The sequence below is a fragment of the Mus caroli genome, unplaced genomic scaffold, assembly GCF_978045245.1.
Source record: "Mus caroli unplaced genomic scaffold, Mus_caroli_1 scaffold_5, whole genome shotgun sequence".
Taxonomy (NCBI): Eukaryota; Metazoa; Chordata; class Mammalia; order Rodentia; family Muridae; genus Mus; species Mus caroli.
In genome coordinates, this window is record NW_028227260.1 from 91,617,345 (window position 1) to 91,630,051 (window position 12,707).

The 12,707-nt window shown below is 36.2% G+C and overlaps 1 protein-coding gene across 1 annotated transcript; it reads left to right on the forward strand.

Moving 5' to 3' along the window:
• Nucleotides 1-3,939: 3,939 nt before the first annotated feature.
• LOC110287443 (probasin) lies at nucleotides 3,940-12,349 on the forward strand. Its single transcript, XM_021154062.2, has 6 exons — nucleotides 3,940-4,023; nucleotides 5,757-5,896; nucleotides 8,506-8,573; nucleotides 10,575-10,685; nucleotides 11,620-11,721; nucleotides 12,321-12,349. Exons 1-6 carry the CDS (start codon nucleotides 3,940-3,942, stop codon nucleotides 12,347-12,349), a joined length of 534 nt encoding a protein of 177 aa, XP_021009721.1.
• Nucleotides 12,350-12,707: the final 358 nt, after the last annotated feature.

Below are 12,707 nucleotides of genomic sequence, written 5' to 3' on the forward strand. Positions count from 1 at the left end.
GGGGGCGCTATGGGGGACTTTTGGGATAGCATTGGAAATGTAATTGAGGAAAATATGTAATAAAAATATTAAAAATTTTTTTAAAAAGTAAATACAAATATTATGAAAAAAATTAATAATCTGAACTTTATGTATCAGTTGAGATAATTACCATGGGTATTGCCCATAGTCCTACTGCTTTTGCACCTGGTTTTGTCATCAATTGGTGTGGAGCTGACCTCAACAAAATCAGTTTAGTAGAATTTCTTCATCTTTGGAATCTTAAAATAAGTTAAGAAAAAGTATGCTTGCTTCTTTTTCAAATGATTGCTAGGGTTCGGTATCAAAATCACTTGGTCTTAATTCTGCTTTTGGAGGAAAATATTTTATTACTGACTCAATAAATAGTTAACTGAAAAATAGTTAATGTTGTCCTATGTAATTTTATTTTAAGGTGTCTACTGCTAGGATGAAACACCACGACCAAATGCAACTTGGGGAGCAAAGGGTTTATTTGGCTTAGAAATCCACATCATAGCCCATCAATTAAGGAAGTCAGGACAGGAGCTCAAACAGGGCAGGAATCCAGAGGCAGGCACTATTGCAAAGGCCATGGAGGGGTACTGCTTACTGAGTAGCTCAGCCTGTTTTCTTATACAACTCAGGACCACCAGCCTGGGGTGACTCCATGAACAACAGGCTGTGTTCTCCTTCATTTACATCTAATTTTTAAAATGTCCTATAAGCTTGTCTACAGCCTAATCTTATGGAGGCATTTTCTCAATTGAGATCCTTTCTCTCAGATGACTTTAGTTTGCGTTAAGTGGGATAAAACTCACCAGCACACTTCATTTAATTCAGTCTTAGTGAAATGCATGTTAGTAACAATAAATCCATTTTCTGCAGACTCTCGGACCTGTGGCACTGAAGTTTCCTTAATAAAACAAATTTGTGTCAGTTTCTGTGCTGTTAATGTATGTTTATCTGATTTCCTTTCTTTGATTTTATTAATTTATTTCTTTTCTCTTCTCTCCCTTCTCTTTACCTCGTCACACAATTTCTTGCTTTGATCTTTAAATGTGTGTGAGTGTGTGTGTGTGTGTGTGTGTGTGTGTGTGTGTGTGTTTTCTCTTTAGACTGTGTTTTTGTTATGCCTGTATTGAATAGAGATGTGGAGTTCAAGCATGTGGTTAAAAATAATGTGGATCTCAAAGTCAGTGACAGGAAAAAAATAAACATATGATTCCAAAAACCTTCAGTTCTCACATGTTTCATGCAACAAATTTGGAAAAAGGGTGATTTAGTGACAAAATTCATACCAACTCTTCAAGTGAGTAATTGTCCAAAATTAGATCTTGGCAAATGTCAAATTTAAATATTGAGTCATCTTAGGGGAATATTGAGAAGTGGGGTAATAAAGGTTTTAAGAAAATAAGAGTGAACCTATCTGCATTTCAATGTTCAGATTTCTGCTTTACTTTTCAACTGTATGCTGAAGTATCTTTTTTCACAGCATTAAAATACCTTTATTTGTAATTAGATTTTAAAATACTGTCAAAAATTATGCCAGAAAACAGGAAGGACACAACTTATCCTAGAGGGAAAAACAATAAATCCAAGACAGATGATTTCCTCTACAAGGGTTTTTCTTGGCAAACAGATGTATAAGCAGAACCAGGGCACTCACAGTAGATAGCAACTGCACAGACAGGTTGGGAGTTTACAAAACCAAAACTTGCAGTGTTAAGGAAAGGGAAATGACACAGAGGAGCATATTGACTCGAGAATACCCATTGTCTGAATTTTCTTCTCTCTTTTCTGTTGTGACATTTACTACTTAGTAACACAGTGACCTAAACAACCAGTGCCATGGTAGGCTTGAGTCAGCTCTTTCAGGTTCATGTCCATCAAAGGTCTACATCTCTTCCCTGGTAGCTTAAGAGAAGCCATGGTGGTTGGTATTTCCTACTGCCAGACTGCTGGTTGTTAAGTGAATATTTTGAAGTCCTAAAAATTGTGTTGAATTTTATAGCATTATCCATCACTTTGCATTATTTACTTTTTTCAAAAAAATTGACAATCTCATGAATGCACGTAATATGTTTTGATCAATTCCACTACATCCTCTTTAATAGGACAATAGGAGGTACTGTTTGGGGTCCTATAGAGGACTGATCTCACAGGAGGAAGTATGCCACTGTGAGGAATGGGATTTGAGGTCTCAATGCAATGCTTGTCTACTTTTCTCTGTTTACCACTTTTGGATGAAGATGTAATCTCTTAGCTTCTGGATCGAGACAGTGCCATGATAAAGATGGAAACTCATACCTCCGAAACAGTGACCTTGAAGAAAAACTTCCTTCTGTATGTTGCATTTTCTACTTTAACAAATTTACTTTTGTAGTGCTCCAATGAGTAACTGACATATCAATTAAAAGTGGGGTTAGGGGAGACATACTGACTTTAATAATTTTTGCACTATAGTGTAGGTTTTGGCGATTTCTACAGTGTTTTATATTTCAGAACTATGTTCCTGAGATGTGAGATATCTCAGGGGGTAATGATGACTGAGTTTTGTGACCCACTTAGTAGGAGAAGAAAGAACCAGTATCTACCAGCTATATTCTGACCTCCACACACATGCCAGGGTATGGGTATACCCAGTCCCATGTACAAAATAAATGATAAAGTTTTAACATGTATTATGCACAAATCCAAAATTAATAAGGACACTTACTACATGTATAACTGAAACCCAAAGTAATTGCAAAATCAAGTATTTCATGATATTTCTCTTTTATGTGCAGATGGATAACAGAAGTCAAAACTGTCTTTCCAGCTGTTTTAATATAACATATAATCTATACAAAAAATACTGATACTATCTTTTAAAAAGAAAAAACTGTATATGCATACATTATTTCATATTAAACACTATTAAGAAGACATGAGTGCAAACATTGTATTTCAAATTTCAGATTAATGGATTCTGACAAGTGGAAGGGTTACGTTTCCCAAATGTCTCATCAGCACAGGTTCCTGGAAACCTAATGAGATGGATTTTCACATAGAGGTGGTTACTGCCAAGCCTGGGTACCTGAGCCCACACACCCATGAACTCAAAATCATTAAAATAAAGAAGAAATTTAAAATTTAACCATATATATTATGATTATCCAATAAGCTTTCTGGATGTTTCTTGGGTTATATGTCATAATTTTCGTGATTGACAAGCTGTTAAATTTGAATGATGTTTTTAAAGAAATAACAATAAATTATATCTATAGAAGCAAGACTTCATCTTTAGAATCAAGACTGTATGCTCCATGTTATCACAGCTGTTTAACCAGACAAAGGCTAGAACCTCCAGTTCCACAAACAAATGTGAATTCTACTGTGGCCAGTTTACTGCCATGTCTTTGGTCATGTGAACAATGTGATTTGTGCCAACATTAGAACAGAGTTCAAAAGTGCATTTAGCCTCCCCAGTATTGCTGATGAATCCATGGTTCAGGTTCAAGGGTGTTGAAAACTTGATTGAAAATGGTCAGACTTGATATTCTTCCACCAGCATCTATCTGATTGGAGGAATTGAAAATAGATATCAGATTTAAACCTCTACCATTCCAGTTAAGATAATATGATAGCATCTTGTTCTTCATCTTCCTTTTTCTTAATAGGGACATAAAACCAATGAATAAAAATATACCTGAAACATGGGACAGGCACTGGGCATTGGAAATGACAATAAAAGTAAATTTTCCATCCCTAGTAAAGTTCTCCAGGAACCTATTTGTATACTAAATGACACAATGTCAATGTCAGTGCACAACTGCCAACTGGGATGCAGAACACTGCTCACGCCAACCATCCTGAAAGGCAACTATAAAAAGCAGAGAGATACTCTGCACCTTTTCAGTGAGGTCCAGATACCCACAGAGCAGACACAGTCGCTCACACATGATGAGGGTCATCATCCTCCTGCTCACACTGCATGTACTAGGCGTTTCCAGTGTGATGAAGAATAAGAGTCTCAAAAAGAAGGTAGCAGACCTGTGTGGAAGGGGACTGTGTCTGTTGGGCATGTTGGGCAGAGACAAACAGACAGAGAGACAGAGAGAGGCTTGGGAGGGGGCTTTGTGCAAGTGGGTGGTGACAGCAAGAGACAGAGAGGCAGAGGCAGAAAGACCTTAAAAGGGGGAAAGAATGTTCTGAAAGTTGGTATTTGCTAAGTCTGGTAATGGAGAATAACAAATGTGTTGGGGGGCATAGTTGAGTCTCATAAATGCTTTTCTGAGAGAAAAAAACAGAAGGACAAATACCAAGAGAAAGAAACAGAGAGAAATGAGAGAGTTCCTGGAGAGTTTTACTAGGAATGGACAACTACCCTCTGGAAGTTGCTACTCTCTACATCAGGAATGGAGAGAGACAAAGAAAGTGAGAATGATCTAAAGGGTGGTTTTCTGAGATAAAGTCACAAAGAAAGGCCAAGAGACAAAGACAGAAAGAATAATGTCTCTGAAGATAGGTTTTCTGTGTGTCTTTGTGTGACAGAGAGAAATGGTAATGGGGAAGAATGTTCTGGGAGTATTCTCTACATCTCAGCATGGAGAGTGACAGGGAGAGAGAATAGTCTAAATGGTGGTTTTCTGATAGATAGAGACTGAGGACTGAGAGACTAGAGACCTGGAGACCTGGAGAGAGACATAGAGAGAACATCCATCAGTCTGGCACCAAGGGTGTATCTGACTTTCCCAGCAAATCCAAACACCTACATCACTTCCTATGTTTCCACTCAAGTCCCTCATGAAGCCATGATGATGAATACAATGAAATAATTTAAAGGGGTGAATTGTACTGACATTATGCTTCCAGTGGCAGTTGTCTACTTTGGCCTGTTATCCAAAACATTAAAAGTAAGAACTAAAAAAGATCTGCAGTGAAAGCAAGATGACTTTATTCAAGGCAAAACTAGAGTACAGATTACAGACAGACACACTGCCAAAGATGGGCAGCTGCCCACTTGACTGACTGGACTCAAGGTCTCCAAGCTATTATGTATGTCTCTATCAGGAGTCCCAAGGAGACCAATGAGCTGGTTACTAAGGTGCCAGATTTATTTTTATTAACAGATTAAAACATTTATTTCTTTGTTTATGCCCCTTCTAGTAATGCATCTGATTTTAATCATGCATATGCCAAATTACACAAAGTCATAATGTGGCCAGTAGTGTAAGGCAATCTGAAGAACATGATTTTGTCTTACTATGTATACACCCCAAACCAGTTCAGGCAAAATTAGTGCTTCTGTTCTCCATACCAGGATACACTGAGAATATAGTTGAATGGAAACTGTCTGGACTTGATCATTATTAGGGTTGTGGGAAGTCAGAGACAGGTGTATGACTAGCTGGATGCAGGGTTGGGGACTATGAAGGGTTCTTTTGTGTACTCTACAGCCTTGTTCACAGATGAGTGTGTGAGTATTCTAATACAGGTGGGGAGGAGGAAGAAGGGGTTGTTATATGGAGAACTCTATAGCATTGCTCAGAGAGGGGTGTGTGAGTAACCTGACACAGTTGGCTTGGGGAGGGGTCTGAAATCATGATTGGGTTCATTGCACAGAGTATGCATGAACATAAAAGAAGCTAAGCTGCCTAATGCCTTATTATATAATCAAGTTGTGAATTATCCCTATCCAAGTGGTTTGGAATTCCCAGTTACTACACTATCCCCTACTTTTAAATGCCTTTTTTCAATTGCTGCTTTTTTTCCAGATTGAAGGGCCTTGGCAAACAATTTACTTAGCTGCCAGTACCAAGGAAAAGATAAATGAAGGCTCACCATTGAGGACCTACTTCCGTCTCATTTTGTGTGGGAAGAGATGCAACCAAGTCTACCTCTATTTTTATATTAAGTAAGATATATATAGACAGAACAATCCATGTGATGGTCTGTGGGTAGAGAAATGAAATGTTTTCAGTCAACACTCATATCAGTGAACACACACAGCACTAAGTGAGGATTCTTGTATCACTTTGCTCTGTGTGATCCTGAAAACAACATATGATAGCTGTACTTTTAATTTAGAAAGAGTTAATTTATTTATTGTATAGCAAGCCAAAGTAAAATAAATAATATCGAGAGATGGGTGGTGATTATATGTAGGTGATTTATACATAGATAATAGATATAAAAGTAGATAGATGATACATATATGATTATATAGGTGATAGATACATAATTAATAGATATAAAAGTAGATAGATGATACATATACACAAATTTGGTAGTTAGATAATAACAATTAGTAGTTAGATAATAACAATTTATAATTACTTAATTTTCTATTTATCACTGCTCAAAAGCCCAAGTGGTAGAGAAGATATATCAAAATAAATTTTGAGATAGTTTCAGTGCTTTTAAACTATCTTGATATGAGTGATATTATCCATCGAGGATATATTTCTATCTGGGAGGAACAAAGTTTTTGTTAATTATGTGCTGATATATGAACCTTTTCATAAATTGGTTATTTATAAATTCAGGTTTCTGAGAGTCTCTGTACATTGTGCTGGCTTTGAACTCAATATGGAGTAAAAAAAACTTTTTAATTTTTTATTTATTATATACACAAATAATAAATAAATTAATAAACATATTGTATTTTTTCTGGACAGTGTTTCTCTGTGTAGCCCTGGCTATCCTGAAACTCACACGGTAGACCAGGCTGGTCTCAAAATCAGAAATTCACCTGCCTCTACCTTCTGGGATTAGAGGTGTGTGTCACCACCACCTGGCTAATTTATATATTTTTAAAGACAGGTTCTCATTATATAACCCTGGCTGTCCTGGAATTCTCTATGTACACCAAACTGAACTTGAACTCACAGAGATCTACCTGCCTCTACCTCCCAGGTGCTGGGTTCAAAAGTGTGTACCACCACAAGCAGTCTTTTTATGTTTTTATTTATTTTTGTTTTTAATTAATTTTTTTAGAATGATAGTGAACCTATCCTCCTGAATCAGTCTGTTATGGATTCCACCATGCTTGACTTGATATTTAACATACCTAAAATTATTTAAAAGAGTAATAGTTCAAAATCAAGTAGGTGTATACACTAGAATGTTGAAGAGATAATTTTACTTTTAAATACGTTTTTAAACTAAAACATAATTACATCATTTCCCCCTTCCATTTTCTCCCTCTAATCCTTCCCACGTACCCTCCTCCCTTGGATTTTTTCAAATCCTAGACTCCTTTTTCTTTAATTGTTCATGTGTGTGTGTGTGTGTGTGTGTGTTTTCTTAGATATACAACCTGTTCATTCCATATAATGTTACTTGTGTAGAAATGATTTTTACAGTAACCATTTGATATTCAAAAAACTAACTGATAGGGAGGACTTTTCTTCAGGGAAGACTACAAAATATCCTAAAATTCAATGGAGTCAGAAAAGATCCTATGGCAGCTAAAACAATCCTGAGCAAATAGAACAGTGCTGGAGGGATTGCCATTCCAGACATGAGTGATTTTTTTTTTTACATGCAGAGAATGGACCCCCAAGGCCTTCAACAGGCTTTGTGTAACCACACCCTGCTCTTAAACAGTTATTCCCAATTTTTGTTTGTTTTTGGTGGTGTGCTTTTAATGACTGAGTCATCTCTACAACCCAGTTATTCCCATATTTTTAGAGCCATAAAGACAAATCTAAACTGTGGCTGTCACTATTAGTCACATGGATCTCTTCTGAGTGAATACAAATCTGAATGCATGACCATGCCTACGACTCTATGGATCTGTTGATGCACATCCCAACTTAAATCTTCTCAGAATACAATTGTAGGCTGAATTTAAATCCATTTAAATGCACAATTCAATTGCAGCTACAGAATCTATAAGATTGATGACATTTATGAGAGGGACAAAAAATAAATACATGATTCCAATGTAAATATGGAGGCTAGACTATAATGTATGTAGGGCACTGAATGTGCTCTGCACCAGGTGGCCTTTCACCCTTTAAACCCAATTCTACAGACATTTCTCATCTCAGATTAAGGTAGAATTTTTGCTCAATATTTTGGATTTGTTTCACTTATCAATAGTTGTTTTTGGGTGCTGGGGATACAACTGTGTTGGGAGAGTGATTTAACAGCATGAACCACAGATCCCAGGGTTCCATCCTCTGCACAAAGCTCAGTATTACATTCCCATCATCCCAGCACTTGGTGAGTAGAGGCATGAAGATCAGGGGTTCAAGGACATTCATTTGTCAGAGGTCAGGATAGGCAACAGATCACACAGAGGAGCTAAATCTGCCCTAACAGAGACACCTGCAAGCACCTAGCAGGGTGATTGATGACATTTAAGGATGTTATTAATTATATTTAGGGAAGATGCCCTACAACTACATGTGCTTATAAAAGATCTACAGAGGAAAATGTGGTTTGCAATAAACTATCCTGTCATTTATGTTGAATCAGGACCCTGGAATAATATACAATACGACATTTGTTTTTCAGGAAAGAGACCAAGTGCCAACTGCATAAAGTCATAGGAAGGAAAAAACAAGAAGTTTACTATGCACAGTGTGAGTAAGCAATGCCGGGATGAATGCATGACCTTAATTGTTTCTTTTTCAAAATTCACTGTCTTAGTTGAATTTTGCACACATGGATATCTACATTCCAATGTAATTGTCTCTGCAAATTACAGATGCAATCTTGAGGAAAGCCTCCTCATATTCTTCCTAGTCATTTTGGAACTAATAAGAGATTTAATTTGTTTGTTTAGTCTTTAATGACTTTTAAAAACTTTTTTATTTATATGGTGTATGCCTCTACCAAGCACACTTCCCTGGTTTAGCTTTACGAGTAAACTAAATCACAGACAAGAGTCTGAGAATGGTTAAAGGAATTAAAAGGTAATTTGAGCACTTTAAAAAATAACGATGCAAAATAGGAACTAGGATTTTATCAACTATGAAAATGACTCCCAGCAATTCTGAAACATGAGTCTTGTACAAGGAATGATGGATGGTCTAAATTTTATAATTTTATTGAGGAAAATGATTTACAATATATAAATTTAAGCATCATGAATAGTCTTAGCTCTTTAGTTCTGACAGGCAAGGTATATGACATACTGAGATCCATTTATAAATAATTGAGGTATCAATTTAATTTGTCATGAATCAAGTGGTAAAGATACTTTCATTATTTTCTATTCTACCATAAAGAATCTATTTAACTCAATACATTAAACTAATAGACTAAACATGTCATGGACTCTAGGTTGGTTTATAGATGAGTTTATAGAAGAGTTTATTGTACTTAAATAGAGGAGCCGAATCAACTCACAAGTATATATCCCTCCAAAAAGCCACACACACACCCCCTAGTGTGTTATGCAATTTAGTTGGAGGTCAGCCTGGTCTAAACAGCAAGTTTCAGGCCAGCCAAGGATACATAGTAAGACCCGTCTCAGAAGGAAAAGGAGTTACCACTGACATAAAAAGGAACAGTCATCATATAAATGAGGAGGATCTTGAGTCAACCCCTTCTCCTCTTTAAGAAGTCTTGCTAGTGAAGCAGTGAGTGTATTGGAGTCACATACAAGAACATTTGGAAATATGGCTGCATTCCTGAAAAGCCCAACCCAGCTTAGATGACACTCCTGAAAGTTTTATCCTTGGAGTTTTAGCAAAGCTTACAGACAGCTAAGCTAGTCAGAGTCTCTTCTAGAGGGCTTGTTCTCTGTTTCCCATAACGTTGTGAAGGGGCCTACTGAAAGATGTTGGTCTCAAAATCATCCTGAGATTTGTGGGGTTTTTACTTCTTGAATATCATGAACTACTAAGACAGAATGTTCCAGTTTGGAGAAAATCGCTATGTGGCACCCTCTCCTTTTTCTGACATGTCTCTGAGGAAAATTGGTAAAGTTAGATAATTGCACCACTAAATGTAGATCAGATCCATGAAAATGTTGATATATATATATATATATATATATATATATATATCAGAGAGCTTTCCTCAATGTATATATGTGTAGATAATTCATCATTAAATTTATTAGGATCAATGAAAATGCCTATATATGCACACACACATTATATATATATATATATATATATATATATATATATATATATATATATAATCTTTCCTCAATATATGTACTATAAACAATTCCACCATTAAATTTAATAGGATCAATGAAATGTATGCACATATTGCGTATACATATAATCATACAAATATTCTCAGCAAGTAAGAGGACTGCAGTATGCCAGCTTCTATACATTCACACATCTTGGTATAAAGAACATAGCTATCCCAAACCAATATAGGTTCTACATATTTGTAGGTAACTGTGGGATGTTAGATATATTTTATATCTTACAACATAATTATAAACTTGCTTTATAATTCCCTGTTTGTCTTGACTAGTTTCAACACATGGAACAGAATATTGTGGGTTAGAGACTGTATACTCCATATACACATTCATAACTGTGCAGTTAGAATGAGTCTGAGCAAGCATTTTGTTGACTTTATATGTATTTATACAAATGTCTTACCTATCTCAGATGAAGGGGACACAGCATTCATGTTAAAAATGGTAAATGAGAAGATATTGTTGTTTCATTATTTTAACATGAACAGAAAAAATGACATCACACGAGTGGCTGGAGTTTTGGGTAAGTGTCACACATGGAACTTGTAATGTGAGTGTGTGATTCAAGGATATGAATGTATGCATATCTCTGTACCCAAAGGTCACAATGTGTTTGTGTATCTGATTCTGTATTTCATGTTGATAAATCACTGAAGCTGTCATGGTTAGCTTTGAAGATCAACTTGGCACAACCCAGAATGCCCTGGGAAGGGTCTCAGTAGGGAATTTCCCACAGCAGACTGACCTGTGGATGTGTCTCTAATGATTATTAACATAAGAAGTCTCCCCCCATGTGGGTGGCACCGTTCCACAGCAAGAGGATATGCTGTAAGCTTCAACTACCAACTGACACAACACAAAATCCTCTGGCAAAGTTCTTAGGGAGGAATTTCTCTCATGAGACTGGCCTTTGTGCATGTCTCTGGGAGTATACTGAATGATGATTACAAAGGGGAGCTCTGCCCACTGTGTTCAGTAGCATTTTCTGGGCAGATCATCCTGACCTGTATCAGACTGGGAAAGCTGGATAGATTCAAGCACACATAAGTATGCATTCTTTGATCTCTGTTACTCACTATGGACATAATGTGTCTGCCCCCTAAACTTCTCCCACTGGAATGTCCCCCAATTAAATGTGTCATCACTAGGAAAATACACCCTTTTCTACCATAAATTGCTTTTGTCAAAGCATTTTGTCAGAATATTGAGCAAGGAAATTGAGAGTTTGATAGAATTGTCAATGCTACAAAACACGAGAGATAGTATGTTACATTCTGAGGTCCACCCACTACTTTGATTTCTCAGAAAAATGATGTAACTTTGCACTGTCAATCTATTGGGGAAAGGGGGCAGATGTTGTGCTTTGGCACTTTTTAGGAGACTAAGCAACAGAAATATTTTATTAGTGTGCTGGATACTAATGTTGTGACATATTCCCTATACACCGTGAAACGCAGCAAAAGGCAAACAACTGAATAAGGAGGAGATGGCGGAGTTCATGAACTTAGTGGAAGAAATGGGCATTGAGGAAGAGAATGTACAGCGTATCATGGACACGGGTATAGTAGCAACCTACGTGTGTAACTTCTTACTTTGCATTTTTATAATAAATGTTATTTTTTATTATTGAGGGTGTTGGGAAGATGGCTCAGTGGGAAAAGTGCACACAAGCATGAGGACCCAAGTTTGGATCCCAGCACCCATTTAGAAAGCTAAGAATAACAGAGCTGGGAAGGGGAGGGGACAAGAGGAGCTCTCTAGTAATAGATCTATCTGAAAGATCATATTTCAAAACTAACAATGTGTAGAATGATTAAAGAAGGTGTTAAAAAGCCAGCCTCTTACCTATGCTTGCATGGGCATACACATGTCATTCACACGACTATGAACACACCAATAAACCATGCAGATAGAAACACACACACACAAAATCTACCTGAAATGAAACTCAGTTCCTAGGACCCTCTGTCCAGATACTCTAGTCAAAACCTAGCTTTATATCTGCATTTTTATGAAAACTGTTCATATGTACTAATGTTATTACTGATATGTTGAAGTACATTATTACTTTAAAATAACACTGTTGTTTTAAAATAATACTTTACTTTAAATATTAGTATATTAAAAATAATATATTTCCATGTTTACTCTCCTTTAGACAACTGTCCAAGCAATATCAAACCTTAGTGATTCAACAAGATCAGGATTAGGTGAGTCAAAGCACATTCATTTTATATCTTGAAGTTTTCATTTTAATTTAATATTTAAATAATATTTTATTTGTTATTTATCCTTTTCATACATTTATATAATGTATCTTGATCTTTCATACTTCCACACACCTCATCCAAGCAACACATCTCCCTCTATACTTCATGGCTTTTAAAATGTATCATTAACTATTATTATTATTGTTATTATTGTTATTATTATTATTATTACCTCAATGGATCCAATTGGTGCTATTTCTGAATAGGGTGTGTCAATTCCTGGAGGCATGAATAGTAATGTAATAAACCAGGGACCACAGCCATATTAAAAAATG

What these genes read in the sequence shown, in the direction of transcription:
- LOC110287443 (XM_021154062.2), top strand. Translation starts at nt 3,940, where the DNA reads ATGATGAGGGTCATCATCCTCCTGCTCACACTGCATGTACTAGGCGTT. An exon ending in ATAAGAGTCTCAAAAAGAAG is followed by an intron (nt 4,024 to 5,756) that starts GTAGCAGACCTG and finishes CTTTTTTTCCAG; the next exon opens with ATTGAAGGGCCTTGGCAAAC. An exon ending in AGAAGTTTACTATGCACAGT is followed by an intron (nt 8,574 to 10,574) that starts GTGAGTAAGCAA and finishes TACCTATCTCAG; the next exon opens with ATGAAGGGGACACAGCATTC.